General features: G+C 38.9%; 1 protein-coding gene across 7 annotated transcripts in view; it reads right to left on the reverse strand.

Moving 5' to 3' along the window:
• The window catches only part of PTPRC (protein tyrosine phosphatase receptor type C), a 66,195-nt gene that overhangs the window by 27,901 nt on the left and 11,335 nt on the right, over nucleotides 1-26,959 (reverse strand). Inside the window, exons 3-6 of one of the 7 annotated variants that reach the window (XM_075422305.1) lie at nucleotides 2,933-3,028; nucleotides 2,549-2,575; nucleotides 1,960-2,097; nucleotides 1,068-1,154 (exon numbers count right to left, since the gene is read on the reverse strand). In XM_075422305.1, the coding sequence (XP_075278420.1) occupies nucleotides 1,068-1,154; nucleotides 1,960-2,097; nucleotides 2,549-2,575; nucleotides 2,933-3,028 (348 nt within the window). Of the gene's footprint in view, nucleotides 1-310; nucleotides 972-1,067; nucleotides 1,155-1,959; nucleotides 2,098-2,548; nucleotides 2,576-2,932; nucleotides 3,029-26,959 lie in introns of those variants that run through there. The other 6 variants (XM_075422306.1, XM_075422307.1, XM_075422308.1 and 3 more) reach the window with 6 other exon arrangements.

Raw genomic sequence — 26,959 nt, forward strand, 5'->3', positions numbered from 1 at the left:
TAATAATATTTCTGCATACAAAGTCACACAAGAATATTCCAAAATCACACATTCTTACAGTGGTACGATAAACTATAGGTTTCCTAGGACACATATGCTGTGGAATAGTGAAATGAACAGTATTCAATGTCACTAAAGAAACAAAATTTACGTGCTTTTTGCACAGCTACTCTTACCTTTGGAAAGAGATTTATGCAAAAGTACAGATCATTTTACAGCTATTTTTACACTGAAATACCCACAGGAAATTATGAGCTGATATTTAGAAAACCTGTACAGAAGCTTAAGAACTTAATCTGAAAACAATTACCTAAAATATACTGTGGTAGAAGTATTACCAAGACAGACTGATATCTAATTCTTTTCATAGAAGACAGGCCCTAGATTTTCATCCCTCCAAGCTTGGAGTCATCTGGCTGAGTACTGCACCTAATGATAGAGCAATCTGTGAGGGTCCAGTGGAGAGTTACCAAGCTGGTTCGGGGCAGAAGACCCACAAGTAAAAGCTAAACTCAGTCTGTCAAAGAGCTGACAGCAGCCTACAGCTACTTGAAGGGCAGTTACAAAGACGGTAAGAGTCCAACTCCTGGATGTGCTTTGCTCAAGCACACACACTTATTTTACTGACCTGAGTAATTCCTTGCAGCGCAATTGCAATAATAACGTGTGTGACTGTTTGCAATACTAGATCCCAAAAAAAATGTTATTGCGGAGTGGAACAAAAGGGAAGCCACCAGAAAACACAGTAGCACACAGATCTGTGGTTGTATTCATATTTTTTTGCTGCTTAGGCAAACTTCTGTGAATATTAAGAGGAGTACTGACACAGTAATTAACAGATGTACCCTCCTCCTACACCACTGTCTGGAAATAATTTCTATTTTTCATTTGCTGATATCCTTAATGTTACTCGTAAACTATTAATAAGATTCCTAAAAACACTCTTAAGTCTAATGGAGTTGCATGCCTAATTTGTATGCTGAAGTTTGATCAAAGAAATTCAAATTTAATTCCCTCATTCGAACAGATTTTCTGTGCTTGGCGATAACTGTGTGCAAGTTTGTCACCTATTGTGTGAGTGGGGATGATCCCAGTGTTTGCTGGCATGCTGACTGGTGAGATGGTGCTGTGCAAGGATGTTGAATTGTAATCATCTGTAAGGAAATAAACAACATATCAGCATCAAAAAGTAAAATTAATTATTTCATATGGCTATGTCATCAAAAATGTCTTACACTACAGCCCTTCTCCGCTTTTTTTTTTTCTGCTGGGAGTTTTGAAATTTAGAGAAAAGTGCTGAAAGAAAAATCATGTTAATACATCCAATAAAACAGAAAATCAGTATTTAAACAGAAAGCAAGCTGTAACGAATATACCATTTACTAATGAATTTTGCAATGCACGAGGGCTATTTTTTTTTTCATTGTTTTGGCATAATCTAGGATGAAGTCAACATAAAAATGGCATTAAAAATTGTGAACTGGGAAAAACAAAAACCTTTTGCTATGTTCTTACAGTAAAACACAGTTATGAATAGCCTTTGTGCCCTTTCAGAAACAAGCATTCCAGTAGTGTTTGCTTGCTAGATCACATATCTTGCGCTATATTACTTATTATAGCTCAGTATTTATCTCCCTGCTTATAAACCACTGACAGGTTTCTACTTTCTCTTTTAGGCCCATTCCTATTGCTCTTGCTTTGGCAACAGCCTCATTGACAGCAGCTGGCTTTTTGGTACTAGTGTGATGACTACAAGACTTGGCCATCAGATACCAGGTACTCGAAATAATTCTGGTATTGCCACTACACCAAATTACAGATACCTTTTCTATTTGATGAACCATAAGCTGGAAAAGGCTACCGTGAAGCTGAATTATTTAGTTATCCCCTACAGTGATTAATTAATTATCCCCTACAGTTCAGAGAGCAGTGAGTGGCATCTGAAGAAAGATGGCAAACCTGACGAAGCATTCTCGAAGGCAATGGGAGTGCGTGTGGTGAGGGCAGCAGTGCTGCTGCGTGGTGGGTTGCTGATTCCCATGGAAGGGATGGAGCTTGCATGCGTGGAGAGGTATGTGCTGTCTGCAGGAGAGACACCTGTGGTGAGAAGTACAGCAGTTACATTAATGTTTCGGAGGCTGCCCGGTCAAGGAGGGACACAAAGCTGCACACCACAGAGAACTGGTGTGCTGGAGCGGTCTTGTACTGAGGCACTGTGAATTTGTTAGCAAGCAAAGGCACACTGAATACTCAAGGTGTTAGGAGGCCCAACAGGTGTCAGCTGAACATCCAGTAAGTATAATCCTTTTTGGCACTGACTGCACCTCTTTCATGCTAAATGCTCTGGTTTAAAATATACTCAAATTCATGACTCAAAACCAGACTTGTCTGGTATTCTTGTCTCTTAAGACAGCATATTTCATTTCATTGGGCTGAATGAAAAGGCATTACACACTCCATGAGACAACCGTGAGAACGAAAAGGAAAGAAGAAATGATCAGAAAAAAACATCAATGCAATTCTGTCATGTAAATTAAAAGTTTCTTACCAGGTGTAGTCACTGCTGACTCATCTCCTTAAAAAGAGAAAGAGGGAGAGAAATGTAAATTAAACTTTCAAGGAATTAAACACGACCATATGCCAAAAATATAACACGAAAAATTCCTTCCTCCTAGCTATCAGCTGAGCTTTCCCCAGAGAATTACACAATCGTAAGTAATATTTAGTGGCATGGAGCAGCAACCAGACCCCCAAACTATCAAGCATGTGATACGTGGACTGATATTGTCCTCGTTAGATATCACTTTTCCTTGAGCCAAGAGTCTGTGCTGTGCAGCCTGAGGGGTGGAGACAGCATCAGGAAGGCTGCGCTAGATGCCAGTTCAGCTGAAACAGCAGAGCAGCAATGCTGCTGTCCCAAATTCACTGTTACCTTCAGTGGTGCCTGGAGGTGAGGGTGATATGGAGCATGCAGGTGGAGGTGACACAGAGGAAGGAGAGCTGGCAGTTGCCAGATTTTCATCTCCTGCTGCACAGTGGGGAAAAAATATCACCAGGTGAGTAATGCATGAAGGTGAGGCATTCATCTATAGTAGAAAAAGGTTAATGGTTTGTACAGCTTTGTCTGAAACACATTTCTCAGGACAGATTTGACTGGAGGATACTTAAATGTTTTCAGGTTTATCAATGTGTTGTGCAATACCAAAAGCTAAAACCCTCAAAGTCTTTCACATCATCACATAGCAGTGTATACAATTACAAACAATAACAACAAATAGAGGGTGACTTTTTGCTGAACGAAAAATGACTTCATTACTAAGAAGAGATACCAACACTAAATCTGTTGTCAAGAGAAATCCTGTCTATAATCCTCACTGCGCAAGAGCTGGAAAGCCAAGCCTTGACATTCCTGAAAGCCATTTACTTTCCCTAATACTAATTTCTAAATGGCAGCGCCCTTCCTGGACCATCCTGCTGATATTTAAGAACCTCTACAAATAACATCTCCAGTTTATAAATTACCTCCTGACTTCAGTTGGGAGCTATGATCTTTGCACATCTATAAAAACAAGCCTCATTTTTACACTCTGCTTTGAAATCCTGACTCGAAAACCCTTTGTATTTGTGTAATGTAAAATTTTTGCTGCAAGAAAGAGGGGCAAAAATAAATGGCAATGGCTGGAACCACAAGTTTGTTCTCATCACTGAATCTTTTACTCATTTTGAGGACTAGAGGCTTCCACTTTGACAGAAGAATACTGAAAGCCATCCCAAAAGCATCCCTGTTCCCTTAGGATGTCTCTCTCTACCACAGACTGCTAGGCTTTCAGCAAGAAACAAACTCACTTGTTCTCACATTCCTTGCTGTGACTGTCCACAAACTTTCATACCTTTATCTACTAGTTCTTTCCCACTACGTTTCTTTCCTGGATTTTTTTTCTTGGCATGCTTGTTTTTCAAATACTAGTTCACTGTTTATAATTTCTCTGTTACTTCAGCTTCCCTACATGGTACTTCACAACTGTTGTAGCTCTGCTTTTTTGAAAATAAACTCCTTTCATCTTTAAAATAAAAATCCAGGTTTATGTGAAAAACTGCAATGCTTATGAAGGCATGTTCCGTTGCCCTGTTCATGTGCCAGTGTCAAAACCACATCTGTCATCTCTGACACAGAAGATCAACATAGGCAGATCTCCTGGGACTCCAAAGATTTTCTCCTTATCGACCCGACAAGCAGAAGCATTCGTGGTGGCTGTTCAACAGCCACCATGGATTCTGCACCCCATACGGACAGTTTAGAAGACTGACAATAGCCATTAAAAAACCCCAACCAGTGACAACAGTCACCTGTGGAGAGCAAGCAATTTCTTTATGCTCAGAACTGTCATGAAATGTGTGTAAACCATGATATAAAAATGAATGTCAACAAAAGCTAAAATCCTGTAAGTACTTTTCTAGTGAGTAGTTAAATTTGTTGCGGACTGTACACTATTCAAGATCGCTTCCTACAAATTAAAATTTGGAAAAAGCCAGTAGTGTGATATTTTAAAGAAAAAGTATCAATAGAAGTCAAATGAAGCTCAGCTAAAAATAGTAGTGCAAAGCAAGCTATTTCATTCTTTACAGAAGTGGGGAGGGGCATTGCCTAAAATCTGATTCATAAGATGAGGATCTGGGCCTGCATCTAGTTTGTCTGAAATGTTATGAAACTGTCAAAGTAAAATTGCTCTTAATTGTAAGAATATAAACTGTAAAAAATGTAGTAGACTGACCACAGACTGGATAACATGGGCTTAGAAGACACTATATTAAGAGCTCTAGTGTGTTAACTCATTTATACCTATATATCTCCACTGAAACACAGGACCACGTACAATTTTCTGAGCTACAGAATGTTAGCAGATGAAGCTTCCTTACCTGAGAGATGTTACAGATAAGAAACAAAAATATAGATGATCTTTTGAACTATTGATGTAACTTCAGCATCAGAAATCTCTAGTAAGGACTGGAACATTTTTTAACAGTAATTGTATAATCTAACTGTAGACACTAAACTGCCAAGGAATCTTGTAAAAGCTAACATTCATATTTGCCATGAGCAATCCATTTTCAGTGTATCTTCATGATTTTTAAATTCAGTGTTTGAAAGCTGGCAGCTGGTCACTCTAAATTCCATAATACAATTTTTCTTTCTTTAACTGGCTTATCAGCTGAAGAATCAATTATTTCCCCTCCTTACCAAATCTTACTTTAGTTCAGCACATTAAGTATACCTCAAGCCCAAAATTAACTTTCTGTGAGCATCTACTCAGATTAACTATCACTTCAATAACTGATTCCAAGAAAAGAATAAAAGGAGTTGCAGAAAAAGTCCTAAATTAAACTCTGCTCAGAGATTCGCAAGACATTTAGAAATACTTTTCAGGCTATTTACTTACATCTAATGCAAACATGATGGAGGCAAAAGGACATGCTTGAAGATTCCCTCTTGCAAGTGAAGTAAGATCACATGAGCAAAACAGGGCTCCTAAGCTTGTCACAGCGTTGTATTTCCGATTGCCTCATTCCCTTCCTTAAGATTCCTGTGAAACCCGTTTTCCCCATGCTCTCCCTTGTAAAGTTAGGAATAATGCTACTAGCTTAAATACAGCGTGAGGTTTATGGTCACTCACAGTGACAGATGCTAAATGTTACACACAATCACAGAACTCGAGGTTGGAAGTGACCTCAAGAGATCATCTAGTCCAACTGCCCTGCTCAGACCAGCACCAACTAGAGCAGAACACTTCTTAAAAGAGTTGGGAACGTTGTAAGTCCTAGATCACCCTTTTTCCCCTCCAAATAAGCACTGGCATTTTAACAGAATTTCATGACAGTTTTATGTCCTTCTAAGCATTTTAAAGCTCTCCTGCTCTTCTATGATTCTATTCTATTATATGATTTATTATAGCAATGAAATAGGACGCAGTTGAAAAGAATTCAATAGGTGGCACCAGAACACTAAAAAAATCCTCTCAAACAGCAAAGCAGAAACATTTCCCCGTATCTTATTGGGAGGTACTAGGTAAACTGAAGGAATATAACGAAGAATCCCAACATGCCAGGCTGTGTTACTCCAATATTAATAGGCATATTGCTACAATTAATCTCTTTTTCGCAAAATGCCCCACAGCTAATAAACATGTCTGAGTTAGCCTCAGGGTAACAAAGTTAACCTCAAAGTCACTACTGTCTGCTCATGTTTATATTCTAAAACATAACTCTGGAATCTTAAAGGCTGAGATCTTACAACATATTTAAAATTTAATAAGGGTGTCTAACCTGAAAAAACCTTGCTGTGTGGTATGAAAGCCTGATGATTACCAAACTAAGCAAGTTGGTTTGTGTTTAAATAGGAATTGTCCCAAATCTTTTCTTGAATCTTAAACTGCATCCAGCCATGAGACATTTTTAAGATAATATGTGTAGGACAGACTTAGATGACCCAAGTGGAAGAATTCAAGTATACAAAATGCTCCTACTACTGAAGGAATTTTTCTAAGCTTCCTTTTCCCTTCTCTTGATTTGGCCACTAGTCAGTTCCATTGACTTACCCGAAAGACTTGCAACCCATCAGTAATGTTTGAGTGGATCTGGCTTTAGTCGGGTGCCCTGCAAAAGGATCCAACCAGCACATACCATGGGCAGATGGGAGCTTGGCTTATCGCTTTCGTTCCCTTTCCTCTATGGCTACCAGTTGGCAGACAGAGTGCAGCTGCTGCTTGAAAGAAAGGTTTTAGATGCAATGAGAGGCTGTCAACAAAATAGACCTTTCTCCTGAAAGCTCAAAGACATTACAGGCCCTGGGAGTGAAACATGGGACTACCGTGTTTTGAAGAAACCTTTCAACGTGCAACAAGAAGAGTAAATGGAAAAACCGTGAAAGAAACCAGGCCACAAAAAAAAGCCAAACACTTCAAACCCCAGGGACAGCAGGCTGTCCGCGTCACATTTGGAGGTGCAGAAGCTGCTATATTGCTGCTGCAGTAGTGCCTCTGCACTCTCTGCAGTCAACTGTGGTCACACATGTATAAGCAGCTACTGCTCACCGCTGTCCTCTCAGGAAAGACACTACAAAGTGAAAATGCTTTCCACTTGGCAGGACCAAGTGACCCTACGGAAGACAGCTCAGACCTAGGATATATTAAAAGAAACTGTGTTCCAAGAAATCCAGGGTTTGATCTTCTCGTGCAGAAGGAAGCACCAGCACACGTTTCCTGTGCGCATGTGTTATTAAAGGAAACTCCAGCTGATAAGATGGAGGTACTGCTGGATCTGCATTAAGAGCATAAAAGCATTATCGCATTAATATAGGCAAAAATACATTAGCTGATGACAGGGAACGTGTCTGTTAACTCTGCTGCTAAATTTGCACAGTGGCTAACATGGGCCCGGTTTTGTATTTCCTGCTGGGCTGGGCAGGAGGCTGTGCTTGCATGCCAGTAGCTCAGGCTGTCCCCTCTCTTCAGCAGCACAGGAGTGCTGCAGTATTGCATTCCTTGATGCACACAGCATAGAGCAATGTGGAAAGGAGGATCCATTTCTGCTAATAGCGCATTTGGTGTCTTATCTAGCGTGGTACCATACCAGCTGGCTCTTCACATCCAGCTGCACTCAGCGTGTCTTTGCCAGACCTGGGGAGGGGGCAGAGGAAGCAATCCTTCCTCTCAGCCTCGTGTCTGCAAGACCTTTGGCAGCTGGGTTTTTATGCCAGCAAAAATGCTTAGCTATTCTGCAGAGCTGCTGCCCTTCTCCTGGGATCTCTTCACCCTTTGGCATACTGGACAAACCCCAGCAACCCCTGCCGAGCAGCACTTCACACAAAGCAGAGAGTGTAGGTCCAGATTCTGTCTTCCCTCTTTTTACAGCTGAACGGCACCGCTTCAGCAGGGTCAGGGCTCTTCACATCTGTACAGAAAGCAACAGGATGTGATCGACTTGCTCAGATGGAGTAAAGCTCTTTGAGGGGGTCTTCTAGCAAACAGCACAGGCATTAGTCAGCTCCATCGCAAGCCAATACTAAATTGCCAAAAAAGATCAGTTCCTGATGGGAGGTGAAGGGTGAGTAAGGCAAGGAATCTTACAAAATGCTGCCAGCCACCCTTCTTTGATTTATTTTTAAACTTCAAGTGGGATAGGATGTAATTCACACCTACTTTTAGGCTCCCTTATGCTGCCAGAACCAGCTAAAGGGACCTTAGAATAAATGAGCATCAGGGCCAGAGATGTTACTACTTCTTTTTACTGCAAACACAAAATAAAGGGATCCATTGCTACTTTATGAATAAATCTAGGCAGACCTATGAATGGGCTAGCAAACACTTAAACATCTGAGTAATTCCATACCACAGAGGACCCCGCAAATTTTATAGATAGGATCATATGAGCTGAAGTGCTTTCATCATCACAGACTGCAGAATTACACTTTATCACTAAGTCTGAGGAAGTAAACAAGAAAAAAACCCCAACCTGTTCCCAGTTTCTGGACAAACTGCTGCTTTTTGAAAATTGATTAAAAGATTGCCATATAAAGATCACATAAAAAATATGTGAAATTTTGCATATTCTGAGTCAGAAAACAAATTACTCATTTGAGTTTAACATCTAGAAACTTCTCATGCAGCTGGGACATTTCAGAGGGTCTTAATGAAAACACCTTCACTTTTGGCCATTGAAGATGCAGACACCAAATCAATTCAAAGTAAACTATAATTGGCAAAAATCTTCATAGCCCTACAGCAATCATAGGAATGCTATACATTTACTGTATCTGAGAATTAAAACTAAATAAATAAATATTAGAATGTCTATCCCCACAGGCAATATTTTCAATATTCATTTCCACCAGAAATTTGAGATAAAAAATGGAAACTGTACACTTTAACAGATATTCTAAAATGGTTTGATTGAGAAATGCCAGTTGTTTCCTTTTGGCATCAGGTTGTAACATTCATTCTGACTCTCCAAAATGATAATTAAAATAGTTTCTGTTTGAATTTGTCAAAATATTTCCTTTATACAAGTCCCTAAATAATTGTCACACATAGGGGCTCCTTAACACACTGCAGCCATTGCCTAACAGCCAAATCCTCACTCTTTCCCACCACCTTTAATCTTTGGTTAATATATATCTGGGGAGCCAAAGGCTTTTTCACTTCTGAGACTCCTATCAGTTCTCAGTCGTGAATGGTACTGTGGAAGGCATAGTCTTCCTGTAAACTGCATCTCAGGAACAAGTACAGGCCTACACTACAGCTAAATATGATGCAATGTGTTTGGGTTTTTTTTTAAATGAAAATTGACCTTTGAAATTAATGCTTTTTCTTGGTTTCCAACATCTATGACCCTCTCCTTGCTGTGCAGCTTCCAGGACAGGACTTGTCTTTCTCCTTTTGAATTTCAGAGTCAACTACTAAGCAGCATTTACAGCATTGGAGAAGGCAAAAAATTCAAATTAACCAGCAATCAAGTACAAGAGCAGCAGCCAGAAGAAGGACATGGAATCAAGAAGAATTTATACCTGGCAGATACAAGGAGGAGCACAATGTTGCAGGCTCAGGAAAGATGAGGAAGTACAAACATCCAAGTTTGTCAGCATTCATCAGCTAAAACAAATTAACGCCAAGCATAACTTCTGCTAACATACAGAGCCTGTCTTAAGGAAAGGATAAGAGGAAAATTACAAGAAAAATACTGAAATGTTATTCTTTCCTCAGCTAACCTGAAATCAAATGAAATATTTCTGACCATTTAAAAAAAAGGAATTTTCTGATTATGCAAAGTAAATTGGAGAGTTCCATTTTTCTAGAGAAAAACAAAAAGGCAGAGAAAAATAGAAATTTTCCTCAAGAAATACTAATTTCATGGAAACATTTGTTACCAATGATATCTAGAATTTCTCATAACCATAAACCTGAAGTAGAACAAAAACTAAAAGCAGCAATTCAAATACTTTTTGCCATGTACACAGTTCTTGCAAACTCTAAATAAACTTCCAGGAATACTGTGCATTCAGCAGGCAGAAGGAAAGCATTTCTGTCAATTGCACTGCGATTTAAATGACATCCTTGGTCTTCATAGGAGGACTTTAACTACAGTAACCCACTTGTACGACTACAGCTAACAACGCCTTCGCTGCTCTGTGGTTTCTCTCATGCTGTTTGCTTCTGTTTTTCTTCTACAGAACCCTACTCAAAAGGAAGAGGGTGCAGCATACTGTGGTTTAGAGCTTAAGTGCTTCCAAATGGTGAAACTGAGTTACCATAGCACCCACATGCTCAAGCAATCAGACCTATCTTAGTGCTAAACCACAACTTCTCTAGTGCAGTCATGAAATTTCCCTATTAAAACTCCTTTTCACCAAATTTGCATTTGTAATTATTTTTAGCTGTACAGGTTCATTAATATGATACAGAGGAGGGTGGTGATCTTTGGGATACAGTCCAGACTGCTTTGCAGAGTGTACTTGTCACCATGTGAATTGTCTGCAAGGGGGGAGAATATCAAACCCTGAGGTAACAGTTGCTTCAGCTGTGAAATGCTGGCTACTATCCACAGTCGTTAAGAAGCACCTGTACACGAGGAGTGGAAGGTTGGCTGTGATACTTGCTTGGCAATTTTGTTCTACATGCAGAAGAAAATCTGTGTTAATATTCGCTTTGCCCTTTGTATATTTTCAGTATTTGTGCATATATAAAGTCAGGAGCCACTCACACTGATACCAAATGCTAAACTTATCTGTTGTCAAAGGCCAGTCCCTAACTTTAGTTACGACTTTTCTAGCCCTGCCGTACCTTCCTTGACCTTCCTTTTCCACACCTACCACTAGTGGAAAGCAACACTTGCTCCGTATTGCTCTGCTTAATGATACTGACAGACTGTTTCTGGATTTGCTGGAGGCTTATTGTTTATGGCAAGCAGAAGGAGGAAAGAACATGCAACTATTACACTGTCCTCTCAATTCTTACTCCCATGTTTTTGCAATTGCTGACTCTATTAGTCCCGGGGAGCTATTGAGCACAGCTGAAGGCAGCTCAGTTCCCAAGAGTTTTGACCAGAAAAGGAGGCTGCAGGTGAGAACTGACTGACTATTGGTGAGAGTGTGAGGTAGGGACAAACTTCTTCATCTCAGACTATCTCATTGAACCATGGTTTATTTAAATACCTGACTTGCTTTTCTATCTACCTCTGAGTTCCTTCGACATAAAAGCATTATCTGGTATTGTAGATCTTTTCATAACTGCACGTCACTTTTTATGTAATTTTGCCAGCAATAGAAAATGGGGCCTTTGCTCTGCAAAACAGAAACAACTTGGAAATATTTCTCTAAACTATCTTTAATCAGCTCAAATGTCAAGCCATAAACAGTTTAGTACTGTATGGATAGCAGCATTTTAGCCACTGATAATATAAAGCCTGTTGAAATCAGAAATATCTTCTGTTTGGTAGAGACCTGTTAGCATGAAGTCCTTGTATCAACAGCTCTGTGCCTAAGGGGAGCGTTATGTCACTGGGGACTCTAATCAGTGTTTTTCAAAAAGATGCAGCTGGTGATTTTTAAAAAGATATGAACATTTCTTCCAAGAAATGACATCTGTCTGTGAGCTTTTCCTTTTTGTAGTGATATTTTTCTCTGATCTATTGCTATGTTAAAGACCCAGACAAAAACAGCTAACTGGCCTGGGGGACCTGAGGGAGGATTGCAGGTGACAGAGATAAATACTTGATACTCAGGTGCTCTGAATAACTATGTCTCCAACTGACATCACTGGGATCTGCAGATACTCTGCTTTCCTACAAAACAGGATCAAAATGCAACGAAAAATGGAAAGAAAATGCACAGGCTCTGAAAAGAGACCATAACATTTCTTTTAATCTTTTTTTTTTTTTTGGTAACCTTAGATGTGCATTGTATTTGAGTCAGGAAAGAGTTTTAGATGGAAGTCCAATTTTCAAGGTGAGGTTGTTTCCTCTTAATTTTATTTATAATGCAGAAATATCAGTATTCCTCAATCCCAACCATAACTGCTTTGTGCTATGTTCCATGGATGTTGTGTAAGACAACTTATGCCTGGAAAGGTTTCAGTCAGACAAGATGAAGAAAAGGAAAGGAAAATTTCCAGTGTTACAATGGCAATAGTAAGATTAAAAAACCAACCACAAAACTTGAGACAAGCATTCACAAATTCTTAGAAAAAGTCTACACTACAAGCAGGATCCCCAAACAACTATCTAGTGCTGTGCAAATGCCCAAATCCATCCTTTTCCTATCACAAATGGCTAGTCCCTAACAAACCACATCTTCATTTTTTACGCAGATTTTTTTTCTTTTTTTAATGAAAAAGGACATGTAAAGGTACTAAGGAGTACCATGGCCCACAGGACAGTTCTTCCCCTCACCAAGGTGAAGCTCCCACTAATTCAGTATTGCTGCAAAAATCACATATTTCAGATAGTGCCCTGAATATAAAATTTCTCGCACTTGCAGGACATGCCAAGTGGCTCACAGGAGTGGTGATCTGAGGACTGCAGTGATGTTTGCTGCTGCTGAAGCATCCCTACTACAGAGCCCGAGGCTGGGTGAAGTCAGCTGCTATCTTAGATGAGACAGGTTCTTTGGTTCAGCTGAGCACATTGGATTTAGAGTGAGGATCTAACTTTTATCTGCTCACAAGAAGAACATGACTGTTTAACTGAATTATCTGATGATTGTGTAGTTCAGGCCTAAAGAGAACTAGCTGCTGTATTCCACAGCAGAGTAACGCACGTGCCATTGCTCTGTACCTCCATTGCACAGCACTGCGTTTTGCTGTGCTCAGTCACTCTGCCTGCACAGCCCCAGCCTTTGAAAGATCCTTAACTACAGCAGAAAGGCACAAATCAGAATAAAGATGTGGCACAAAAATTTAATTTTCCAGTGACTTGTCATTTGTATTTCTGCAGCTTCTTACTCCGAGCTTAACAGCAGTCTCTGTGCTCCATGAACCAAAGTTCCAGCCTCACATCTCCAAGCAGCAATGCTCTAAACTATCCTGCTAGTCTCAGTCATCTCCTATGACCCAGATTTCTTCCAGCATGAAGAGAAGATCCTAACCAGCACTGGCTGATAGACGTCTAGCTTCTGTTTCTTAAAAGGACAGAGAGTACAGAGAGAAAAAACATAAGCCAGCTCAGTGGAGAACCGTTCCCATACCAACTCTACCTGCTGGGCAGCTTCCTCGCCCTCCCGGGGCTGCCAGCTGCAGCCAGCAAACTCTCTTTGTTTCAAGGGAGAGTGATTTTACTTGGTTACTATCCTGACTTTTTTTTTCGTCCAGACATTCAGGCCAGAAATGATCAGAATTGAGTATCACTCATGAAGTATGTTACTGAATGACATTTTTGTTGTTCAGAAAATATTGTGACAAACAGTATTCACTGATCAACAGTTGAATCAGCTGTGTACTTGTTAGGATACCATTTAAAACACAGTAAAATACACACACAAAATGTTGATAGGAAGTGTCATATAAGCATCAGATTCTACCACCATTACTCGTGCAAAAATCATTTGAAAAGTGAACCATTCACTGAAGCACACCAATATCTTTTAGAAAAGCTGCCTGTTAGAAATTATTTTTATATATTTCCTATACAAAAACACGTGGAATAATTCTTTTTTATTGAAAAGCAAAAATTACCAGTATTTACATTCATCAAAATTTCCTGTACTTTATATATAACTTGATATTCATCTTGTACTCAGCCAGCATGAGGAAAGTTGGAACTGTGACCAGGTCCGACCCAGAGATTCCACATTTACTGCTGTTTGAGTGGCCGGATGTAGCCTCCATCTCTGTGCCTCTGTAATGTCCCCTGCAAAGCGGAGATAATGGCACCATTCTACTAAACTGGCTTATTGCAATTAAAATTCATTAAAAACTATGAAGTTTTCAGACATGGGATCTGAAAGTGCTATAAAAAAATACGCTTACATCCATCTGATTGCATAAACAGGAACAGTCGTAGGGCTGCAAAGAGAGAAACTCCTAGAACTCGAGCTCCCCAGAATGCTGTGCACGTACATACAAAAGCCTCTCAAAATCTGGATTACAAAACCTGGGTTCTACCCCTTCAGGGAATCTGAGCCAGCGCTATCGAGAAGGGACCTGTATTTAACGTCAAGCCACAAGCAATGACGAACAGATTTCAGAAGAGAGCTGAGCATGCACAACTCCTGAACTCAATTAAAACTTTGAGTGAAAATGGTTTCTCAACCCCCTTTCCTTCTCTATTTTTCTTTTGAAAATCAGATCATCAATTTTGGTGCCCAACTCTGGGCAGTTACCTGCATTTTAAATGTATCCTGTTTTCCTCTTCGCTATTTGCCATTTTCTTTCTAACAAACATCAGATGTGAGCACCAACTTTAACTAAAGAATCTATCTGATAATCATAAGCAAAAAGAGGGAAAACAGTTCATCTGATTTTGCTTTAAACACTGTGCTAACCATTCTTTTCTAAAAGGCAGTGTATGCTGAACCTTTCGGGAAATGAAAATAAAGGATTAGAATGGAAGGAATCCACTCTGCTCACAGGGATTATGGTGCTCCATATTCCAGCTAAGAACCTGAGAAATCTAAAGCTCATGTTCTTCAGGATTTGAACAAGACTAATTTCAGTATTGTTTTAAATAATTCAGGGTAAAAGGAATACAAACAGTCCATGCTTCCATATTTTGTGTGTGCAAGCAATTTTCATTAGGCATTTTATGAATATTTTCATTTTTTTCCATGTATTTATTATAATTTCTTTATTATAAAAATATTAAGCAAGCAGTCTGGTAAAGAAAATTAAAACCAAAGATACTAGGTAAAGATACTAGACAACAATCTATTTAGGAAAAGTATGTTATGGACCTTTCAAAGTACAAGGACCCAAGGAAAGCCCTCTAAAGCCAAAGCTAAGAGAACATCCAATTTCATGCTCCAAATAATTTTACACTCTTTATATAGGCACAGCAATGCACAAGCCTGGAAATTCAGCAGACCTGTAAACATTTCTGATGCCTAATAACAAGAAAGAGGTATATAGTAGCATTACACATCTTATGACAATAGCAAGAACAACTCCCACTTGGAAGCGGAAGGTCGGAAATTCGATTTGATCTGTAAAACAAGTATCAGTTTGTATACACACATACACATAGATAGAGCAGTGTGGAAGCAGCATGTGTAATGTCTTCTGTGAGGACAGATGGAAACGATGAAGCAGAAACACATGGTATGTGCAAATGTGGGTAAGTTTTTATTCTTATAAAGTCTATACGTTAACAGCATTTGGTTGGATAGCTGATGAATTTATGACCATGTGATTTGTAAAATTACCTGATCTTTCTTTTTTATCTGAGGGAATACACCAGATATTCTTCAGTTGTGTAGAATAAGATACTTGGAGATATTACTTAGCACCTATACAGCATTTCATACATGTCACACAAATTTGATAATATGAAGAAACCAAAAAGACAAAGTTCTGGTACCCCTGCACACAAATTCATCATTGACTTCTGTAGGAATTAAGCCCATAGTTTGAATGAAGATGATGTTCTGAATCAGGACTGCTACAGAGACAGGCATGTAAGCACATAACAGACCTCTAATATCACCCCAGCAACAAATACGAATAGGAAGTGGGAACTTATAGTTCTTAATTCAGCATTCAGCTCTGCTGGCTCAGGAAGGCACATGAGCCTTTTCTCTGCCTGCCACTGAGTGCATGTAGACCAGCTCCAGTGAGGAATCACCTGGCTTACCATGGGCTGCTCTGCACCGATGTGTACACTGTGAGGAATACTTGGATAAACCGAACTATGGTCAAAACCCTGCAAAATCTACAGCACCCATGGCCAAACTCTGTGTCATTTTGACTGTTTTTATAACACTTCATACTGAAACTGAAAATTTCAAGCCAATTTCATTCAAACTAAAATTATGCAATAGAATTTATAATGGTGCCCAACATTATCAAGGCAGTTGAGACCACTATACCTGAAGACTCAAACAGGCTGCAGCAGTTCAGTTAGGATTTTCAAGATTACCTTCACATCCATAAAAAAAAATCTATAAGAATGTAAAATTTTAGCTTCTGGATTCCCATTTTGCTGCACAAGATTGTTTTGTAGGAAATTCCATGGTCAAGAATGCACGATGCTCTGCCCATTGCAAGATCTGCTGCAAAATCAATCAATTGTGCATTGTTAACACAATGCCATGTCTGTCTTTCCTTCTGGAAATAAATTATGTTCTTTGCATGCATTTACACAACCAAGACCCAAAGAAATTAAGGACAGACCAACAGCATCTGCAGCAATGACAGTGTAAAGCAATCTGAAATAGTGTAGTGAAAGACAAGGCAGAAAACCACGGGCCTTCTGTAGGTTTACAGGGGCAAAGAAAACGTTTACCAAGATTAGTAAACTCCCAAGAAAACAAAGAACACAGTTACCTTTTGCCAGACCATCTGCTCAGGAGTGCAGGTGCTTTTACTTGTGCAAAGGTATACAATGCTAAAATAGCTTAATCACCAAGCATGTTTTGTCTTTCAGTTTCAAGTTACTGGCAGTTGCTAATGAGAATCATCTTTTACCTCATCAATATTAATGAGCTTTGGCACTTTGCTCCCAAATGTGGTTGTAAAAATCCTGCTTCTGCAACTAGTTGTGTTACTGCTTGTTCAGGGACCTCTCTGTCTTGCTTTGCTGTACCCTATAGTCACATCGTTTTCGGCTATGAGTCATTACAGTCAATCAGCCACATGGTCAAACTCCCTTTTCAGTATAAATCAACTTTGGTTCAGATTTGAGTGGCTTAACCATGGGATGGTTCCCATTGTCTTGTTAAGTTCCTGCCTTTGGACCTTAGGGGACAAAACTGAGAGGTCAATATTGGTGTTTACCCATTAGTAAGGCTGAAGTTTTGCTTACTCTTCATATGGTGGTTTGGCAGAGATATAAAGATATCACATAAAGCAAACAGAACCCATTGCAATCCATCACCTCTTTAGGAAGGGGAAGAAGAATTATTTGAACACTTAAAAGTAAAAAAACTGTTGTTAAATGTGCTTGGTCTCTAGTAGTAACTTTGTCCCACAAAAATGTCTTTGTGTGTTCCTTCCCAGGCTCTGCATTAATGCTGACACTTGCAACAGCTTACGATGTGGTGCTGACACATTAATGGACTAAGACAGGGGTTTGGGGCTAGCTGCAGGTGCTGCCGAGCTTCACTGCTTTCTGCACATGCACCAGACAGTGCTACTTTCTGCTGGGAAGCCTAAAATTGCAAAAGCCATACATGATTGGCTAATGATTGCCCCTTTTTTTGCTGTCCCCCCCCCCCCCCACCACTGGTTAGAAGTTCCTGGTTCTCTGCTGCCTCTGAAGCAGTTTCTGCAGCCTACCTCTCAACCGCGATGGTCTCCTGTTCAAGGGGCTGATCCCTTCCTGCCTGGCTCTATTCATTGCCTCTTCACCATGCATCTACTTATGTGATGCTCCAGGAAACCAGTCTGTGACTGATGATGGCTCCACAGCACAAATATCCCCATCTAAAAGATCTACCCAGTCTCCACAGCCTAAGCACTAACCCTTTCTTACACCAGATTTTCACTATGAATTTGCAGTTGCTTCAGAATTGCCATCTAGGTTGCCTGTTTTGGGATGCCTTGATAGTTTGATATCTCTCTGCCAACTTGATCGGAAATTCTGAGAATCAGAGGTGACAAGATCAAAGATTGGTTCAGCCTTCCACAGAGACAGTAATTTCGATCTGCTTACCCAGCAAGCCTGTGATATGTGACCATGGCACTATGCTTATCTTCCTAGTCTTGATCAGACTTAACTGGGTGAATACTGTTTGACTTCAGGTAAACTGGCAAGCTTAATGAAAATTCATGTTTTTTTTCAGACAATAACCTACTAATTTCAAAGGAATTTACAAAATAGACCCAGTCAGCCCTGTTTAATAGTTTATTGCTGAAGACAAATAAAAATTTAAGTTCCTCCCATTATTACTGCCAAGCACAAGAATGAAAAAAGAAAATGTCAATTTCTTCCTAGCCTATAACTTCATCTGAAATGTATATGTTTTCCTTAAATAGAACACAGTTGAATTTTCTTTAGTAATTTAAGACTGCATAATTAACACTTTTTGAACAAGAGCAAGAACACTCTCAGGAACTAACAGCAAATAATGCTTCTAGATGTACAAGAAGAGTTGTGTTAGCTATGAATTATGTGAGTGTACACATGTTCACCCGCAAAGCTAATACAGCAGACAAGTAGTCAGAGCTGTTTTATGCTCCTCTGACACCACCAGGAAGATGCTGTAAGTTGCAGCAGCAGCAGGTCTAGCTCACAAGGCACGCTTTCAACGGTACAGAGTATAAGGGAAACTAAGGCTAACTTCTCAAGCATTTGGGTGTTTTAACAGTGTTTGGACTTCCTTTGATTTCCTGGTACATGGTAGCCTGCAAGAACTATATGGTATCACAGGATGTGGGTGCCTTAGTTTTATTGCCATTTTGCAGAGCGCTGGTCTGCACTTAGCAAACCAGCTCTCAGCTTGCATTGTAAGCGAGCGCCTTCCCGTTCCCATGGCAAAGCTGCCTGTCAACCCACAAATGAGTAAACTTCCTCACTGAGGGAAGGTGAAGAGTAGCAATGTACAAATATATTAACACTTCAGCCTACGTCATTTGAAAACACAGAATTTTGCAAAACTAAGCTAACCAGAAAGTGTAGTTGACCTCATGGCTCATCTTTCATTTTTAGCGTGCCTTTTTGGCTACAAAGCAATACACAAGCAGCATCTACAACGACACAAGCCTCATAGTACGTCATACTACAGGACAGTTGTTAACTAAGAAATAAGACTGTAGATTACCTTCCATAAGCATTACACTGTACACAGAAAATCCAGTGCCTGTCCTGGTTTAGGACGGTCTGCGTTGCCCAGTACAAACATCAAAAGTACTTCTCTTCCTTTTATATTCTGCTACTGCTATTTCAATATCCTTTAATTACTGGAGGCTCACTGACCTAACGTCCAAAGAGCCACCTTTAAAAAGATGATTACTGTAGTACACTGACTACCTCCACCATAGCAACTGATGCTTAGGAAGTTGGTTTTTATTGTTATTGTAAGTTCATATTCATAAGTCCTTCAAGAAATTTTGGGTGAATCCCACATCATTCAGCTCTGAAGCTTACTTCTTAAAGGCAACATTCACAAGCTTTATGTCAAGTTCTTTCCTAAAAGAAAATCTAGCATAAAAAAAAAAAGGCAATGAGTCCCATTTCTTCTCTTCCGCATTGCTCACAGCAGCAAACACCCTGTGCTGCTACACTGCTGTGCCTCCTTTCCCACACCACTAACAGATTGTAGCCAACCGCGTTTCTAACATTGCCACATACTTTCAAGCAGTGAAAAGCAACGTCTCTAGGACCAACTGCACGAAAACTTTGCAAAAAGGCAGCTTTAGTCTTCTGTTTGATTGCTCTTCTTACTATTCTAACAATCTAGCAGACCCACCAAGTTATTCACAGCTTTTCTCATACACTGAAATAATTTTTTAAATTGTTATGGTTTATTCCCTGAATTAGTTTCTTCTTCATTTTGGTCATAATTACTTTGAAATTTACCTACAGCAGCTGATATCATCTTTAGTTAGCATCACTTCAGATGGATTTCCAGCTTCAGAAGAACACCTCTAGTACCTAAACAAACACTCATAACCCACCTTTTATTTTTCACTCTGGCTTTACTGCTCCTCTCCATTTAGGCTCAGATACATACTTGCACAGTGCATTAACATAATTTCCTTCCTTCCTTTCTAAGATTTCAGTTTATTTTTTTACATTTTCTTTCAGTTCGTTCTAAAATGCATTCTCCTAGAGCTAACATCTGAACAACACTCATCTCAAAGAACACTAGCAATCACATTCTGCAGAAATAGCACCGGGAATTTCAGAGGAGACGTAACTTTTACTCTGTTTAAATTATACCTAGAAGATAGCATATTTATTTGCAAGACATTACATTTATGTAACATCCTCACATCTCCCACATTCTACTACCAAGCATGCATAGATTTTTATAAGACTAACTCCAAATACCTAGTTATAAGACAGGAGCTCTTCATGATAAATCTCTATGAAGGCCTTGAACTGTGCAACTAGTCCTTTGGTTAGATATACTGGGAGCTTGATACAACCGAGTGAATTCACGTTGTTTCTTTGTATGCCCATTTTCCACTCTAACTCAGTGGTATGTGCAGTGACACTATGATATACGTGCCTTGTCCTCACACAAAGAAGAACACAGATTTGACTATTGTGTGCTTCCAAAGCACTGGAAATGAAATGGAGAAGGATTTTTCAGACCAAGTTTAAAATCGACAGAGGTAAAAACAAATCACCGCATGTGCATATTGTTACCTGTGCTTTTCCTAAAGCAGAACATAGTCCTTGTAAAAAAGTGTCAGTTACAACATGACATTAAACCATGTCCATATTTAGATAAAAAGTGGTGACTCACTGAAATGAGAGCAATGCAATCACTGGAAAAATTCAACATTGCCTAGCAGGTTTGGACACAGTATAAGAGGCATCCATGTGGCCTCAGATTTCACCCTTCATGCATCAATAGAAATGGATGACTATCTCTGTACCAAAAAACCTGAAAACACTTCCAAGGTTACAGGTCCACATCAAGCATACCAGACACCAAAGGGGAAGCGCCTCTCTGTGCCATGCTCTGGTTACAACATGAAGGAAGCCTAAATGTGCAGGAGGCAAGGGAGCAGTGATATGTGCCAGGATGTCCCCCTGGACAGTCAGAAGGCCAAGGCTGCAAGGGGCAGCTTAAAGCATATTACTACCTGCAGAAGAGATCCAGTCAAAGATGTTTACACCTGGGTATTTCACATCATATTTCTTACCTACTTCATAATTATTTAAGGATTTTTTTTATTTCATAGCTTGCTTTATTAAGCTTTCAAAGAAGATTCCTATCAAATACAAACAGTTTCCATAATTTAAACGAAAAAAAAACCCACCAACAATTCTTTCTGTCTGCCGAACAGAATTACTAAAATTAGAGAACAGGAAAAAATTGGTTGATGTCAATAAAATTGCCCTGATAGACAGATCATAAGTGCCATTAAAAAAAAGAGTTCCTACAGGTATATTTCTATAAAGAGACACAGAAAGTTCATGCTGATTCATCATAAGTCTGCTGACAGTACAAAGCTAGTGCAATGGACCTGGATGTGTCCTTGAAATGCCTCTGGCATTGTAAGCCAAGAAAATGGAAGGAATTGGGATTTGCAGAAGATGAACAACACTTGCATCTCCAGATAATCCTTTTAATCCCCCCAGATCTAGACAATCTGTACGGTATGTTGTTTAAACCTCATTTTTTTTTCTATAGCACACAGACAACTCCTCTCTGAGTTGAGAAACTCTCAGGAATCTTCTTGACTTCCTCTGTTTTCCTCATAGCAAGGCTTCACCTATGAAGAAAGCATGAGCTGGGCTGGTGCTCGCCAATTTAGTCATTAACGTAATAAATGTATCAAAAGCAATACTAAAAATATGCACCAGTAAGACTGTAAACACTGGACACTTAAATAACATTAAATCTAATTATTTTTAGCAAGGAATCATCAAAGAACTGAAATTCTGAAAGCATTTTGGGTATTATAAAAACAGCAGGCATATGAAAATTAAGTGTACCATAAAGATAATGAGCAGAGAGACCAATCTAGGATCTATTTGCAAACAAGCTGCTTTCTTCTCCAGCAACTACATTGTGAAGCTTCTAGATGGAATCTGTGGACAAGAAAACAGCATCCAACACTTCAAATGCTCAGCATCACGCACTGTCAGTCATTCCCAGCACTCTTCATTATGAGCGAAACCTCCTGTCTCAGTATGAGAAGAAGTCATAGGGATTTGGGTTTGAGTTTGGTTTTGAGCTAAAAGCTTTGAAGTACTTTTTGTTCTGAAATGTGGCATTACAATGAATTTCATGACAGATCATTTCCCTAATGATCACATTTCCTGTAGTGAGACTTCTCATCTGCCTCTATGACTGCACCAACACTGCAACCGCATACACTCTGCAACACCTTCCACCTCCAGTGAAAATGCTATTATATGTGTATAGATCAAAACAGGACTCAGATGTGTGCCGCTCTGACCTAAGTTTGATTAAGAGTCTGCAGCACCAGCACAGCTGAACTATTCTGATTTTGGGTTTGAATTTCTTTTATGAGGAGAGTAGATGATAACTTCTATAGAAATCTGCCTCGCTAAGACCTATTGCTGTAGTCCTGATCATGTTAATTCTCATTTGCATTTGCCTCCTGCAGTAGCTCAACAATGCCAGAACATAAAATTTAATGCAGCTGGTAAATGCACTGACCCCTGCTGCAAAATTACTCGTGCATTACTGTTATTCTCTTGACTTTGATTTACTCTTGCTCATGCTCCAGAATATCTGAAAGGTGCCACCCTTTGATCTTACCCAACTGTCCAAGGCAGAAATTTTCTTTTAAAGCTGACAGCAATCTTGTCTCAGGAAGAAGGATTAATGCCTTACTCCACTAGTCTTTGCTGAATATCAGATTAAGTTCTTATGTCCACCTTTTGCTAGGGTGACAAGTACTTTCTGCAGATGGTTAACCCCGGCTTTCTGCAACTAGCTGAGGTGGTATACAAGCCTCCTACTACTTCGCTGAGGGACTAACAGGATGCATTCAATGAATGGTTTATTTTGCATAACAATCAATGTTACTCTCTCCTCTTGTTTCACATTTTTCAGTATGAGTTTTTGCTTGAGTTTGCAATAAAATATGTGACTTCTTTCATGAAATAACAGTCACAAACAAACAACTTATGTTTGAATTAAAAAATGTTCCTTCTTGTGTCTTCATTTTCCCTTCTTTTTTTGCTTCTTACTCAGAAAAAGTTCCAGAATATTTCTTTTTGTCTAACAACTTTCTAGGTGACCTTTTAGAAGTCAGCTCTCTGGATCTGTTTCCATTTAACCCCCGGGAATAATGACTTTTCTTTGCTCAAGTGTTTTGAGCTCTGTGTAGCAGCAAGATATTTATGAAGGTGCACTGAAGTCCATTTATGAAGCAGAAAAATTTTATATTAGCTCTACAAGGTGACAATTTGCTATGATGAACAGGTGTCCCAAGGTTCTTTTCTTTTGCATTTCCTTTAATAACTAATGTTTAGCAGCACTTACTAAAATAAATAAGTGATCTGATTTCTGCAAATGCATACTTTTCCCTTTAATGACACAAATATTTGCAAGGTAATGTCATAATGAAAAATGTTCCATGGTTGTTTTAAGGAAATTACATTTCTTTGTCTCACCTAGAAGATAAAAATGACAGTTGCCAACACTATATTTCACTCAAAACTACTTATATGCGTATGAAATAACACCAAGGTTCAGGTCCATTCCTGAATGCAGAAATCTACTCCAAACTCTTCAGCATCTAGGAAGAGTTATTGTATTTCTACTTATATACATAAAATCACATGCTATAAAGAACTGTCTTCCCATTAATGGGTTGGGAATCCTGACTGGAGGCTATATGGTGGCTAAGGGATCAAGCCTCGTGTGTCTAGCCTGATAGTGATGTATTTTATTTTCACTATAAATAACCCTACTGAAGTTGGCTCAAATTTATACTAGTGAATAACTCTTCTCTTTCTCGAAGGCACAGATTTAAATAAGTAAAATTAGTAAAATCTTAGTAACATTTATTTTAAAGACAAGGTATTTTTTCTCAGGCAAAACTCTCACAAATATAATTTGAAATTTTCTCCAGCTAAAAATTTTCTGAAGGGACAATACAATCATTTCAGTAGTGCAGCTCTAACTATCACTAAGATTTGAATGAAATGCCTTCCTGACTGGAAAAAGAATGTATTTTTCTTAATTAGACATTGCACTTTCCCCTCTGGATTTGTTCTGCACAACATGCTTTATAGAGAAGAGAGACATTCTCAGCAACTTCACTGAGCAAGAATTTCTCCTCCTCCCCTTTAAGAACTGCCTTTAATCTTTGTTATAAGTGGAATGATAGTATTCTGCCTACACTTCCTGGAAACTCAGCCTAGCCCTCTGTGTCTGCTTTTATCAAAATATCCATCAAAGGTCAGGTAATTTTCCATACTCAGCTAGAGACAAAGATGCTGCCTATCTTGAATCAGTTCAAGAGTTTTAGTGCTTCTCCCTCAAAATGAATCAGATATAACCACTAAAAAAATGCAGGACATTCTTTCCATGACTGTAAGTGTGCTCAGAATTACAATCTTATCAGATTCCACAGCTTCTTCCACTGTGGGCCCCCATTCCAGCTCTTCCCTGGCTTTGAGTTGGTGACATGAGACAAGGGACCAAGTAGCAAACCAGTCGTTAGTGGCTAACTAGTCAGTAGAGCTAAGCTCTGCACTAGTTCTTGTGCTTATCAGAAAGTATGAGGTCAATGAGGAAGCACAGGACACCAAGTGTTAGTTTTAAAAAAGAAAAAATGGGGGAGGGGGAAGGTCTTTCTTCATGCTACTACTGAAGAAATGCTGGAGGTAAGCTATTAGGCATTAGGTTTTCATCCTCTTTACACTAACGTGTAAAATGGTGATCGTCCCTTCAGTGCTTATTTACTCCTTACATAGGAAAGAAATCGTATTTATTGGAAAAAAACCCATGTTATTTGTTTTAGCATCAGGGCTGCAGTTACTATACAAGTTAGCAACATGTCAGCACATTCATTGTAAGCCATTTCAAATGTTAAAACTTCCAAAACATAAAAGGGATTTAGGAGTCTAAGTGATTCTCAAGAAGTCCATTATACCCATCAAAAAAAAAAAACCAACAAAAAACCAAATCTGTCAGCTTCTCCAGCAACAGTACAAAGAAACTTGACGGAAATCAGTTTGTGCCGCAGGGATCCTAACATGACCCAAAGAGACCAATACATTCTCTTTTATTACTTAATTCTTATCTTGACATTACAGCAGTAATACAAAATTTGCTTTACATCTTAACTTAGACAGACTTGAAAAAGTCAACAAATCCATATTCTTTTTTCTCCTCAAACATCTCCTGCACCTGAGCAAAGATATAAAATATTATTATACAATATTTTGCACTTAAATTTCTTACCATCATCCATTTCACAAGTGTTGGTGCTGATTAAGGATATAAAAATAAAGGCTACAGGTCAAAACAGATATGATGCAATGGTTTTTCAGTAGAATCTTCCTCCTACTTCCATCTCCATTCTGTGCTCCATTAAATGAGAATTACACTGCCCTTTGTCCAAACTGATACTTAACATATTCTGCAAGTTGTAATTCTGCTTTTCCTGATGTCACGCAGAACTAGTGAAGGTTATCAATATTCATGTGATCTACTTTAAATGTGGCATCTACTTTAAAGGTTATCAATATTCATGTGATCTACTTTAAATGTGGCATCTACTTTAAAATATTTCACTCTTTTTTGCAACAAGCAGTAGTGTCTCATAAAACAATGTTTAAAGGCCTTTGTCAAACAAATAACATCAACAAATGCAATATCTATTTTGATAACTATAACTGAAAACAATACAAAAAATAATGACTACACTAACATGATACAAGTCACTTTCATGGTCATAAACACAACAAACTATTGCAATCATCAGAAATAAGTAGGAAAGACAGCTACAAATGGGTTGCCCTTGGTCAAGAGGTGCAGGAATGTGGCAGGTTTGGCACTATGGTACTGCAAAGGACTGAATGTTTAATTAGACATCACTAGGTGTTTTAACAACAACAACAAAAAACAACCCAACTAAAACAAAAAAAAATGCATCAACACACAACAAAACACGATTTTAGTATTAGTTTCTCAATTCCATTCCAAATATTGGAAGAGAAGTTATGAAAAAGCTTAATTTGCTTCGTTTACAACAGTGGCAGAACTTCAACACAGGATTACACCCTGGAAAGTCACAGATAAGTGTGACTTTCACAGTGTACAATCGCTACTTTATAATAAAATTGTACACACATAAGCTGTTCCAAAAGACATTGTCTGGGGAGCAAAGGTAATTATTCTGGAGTATTGTATTGCCAGTGATCACAAACCACTCTTTTGGTTCAGCACAGAAAGGCTCCAGAGTGTGCAGTGAAGATATCTTTTGCCTACAGAGCTAATTCTGTGCCTGAACCATGGAGTTAGTGAGGCAGGGAACCACAAAAAAGAAAAGGGATCTCTCAGCTAATCAGTAAAGTGCTGGTTTAGGTAACAGAATTATATCCCAGCTCTTGTCACAGAATACTTGTATGATGTCACAAAATCTATTTATACTAAATTTTCCATACAGCAGTCATTAATAATTGGTATAATTAAGAGAACAACCTGATAAATGCAGACCAATCTGATTCACAGAAGTGGTGACCATTCAAAATTGCAAATTAACTCAAGTAAGGGGTGCTTTAAAGAGTATGGCACTTGTCTCCGATTAAGCTTTCTGAATTGATAGATTGATTTTCTCTTTGGATCATTTTGTCATCACAAATATGAAAATCCATATGTGTGTAGCACTTAGCTACAAAAGATGATGATCATCATCAAAAAGCTTAAGAAGAAACTAATATTTCTACCTGCAGAAAGTTTTGAACAGTAATTCTGTAAATCTGGCCTGAACTATACATTGAGCAACACAGATATAAAAATATACTGAATATATCTTCATTCTCTACACAGAGAAGAGAATCCTGTAGTGGAAAAATGGTATGTGACTGTAAAAAGTGCCATAAAATACAGAGACAAGGCTACTTCCTGAAAACTGGGTACTTAGCTTCGTAACCATTT

The sequence above is a fragment of the Opisthocomus hoazin genome, chromosome 6 (assembly GCF_030867145.1).
Source record: "Opisthocomus hoazin isolate bOpiHoa1 chromosome 6, bOpiHoa1.hap1, whole genome shotgun sequence".
Taxonomy (NCBI): Eukaryota; Metazoa; Chordata; class Aves; order Opisthocomiformes; family Opisthocomidae; genus Opisthocomus; species Opisthocomus hoazin.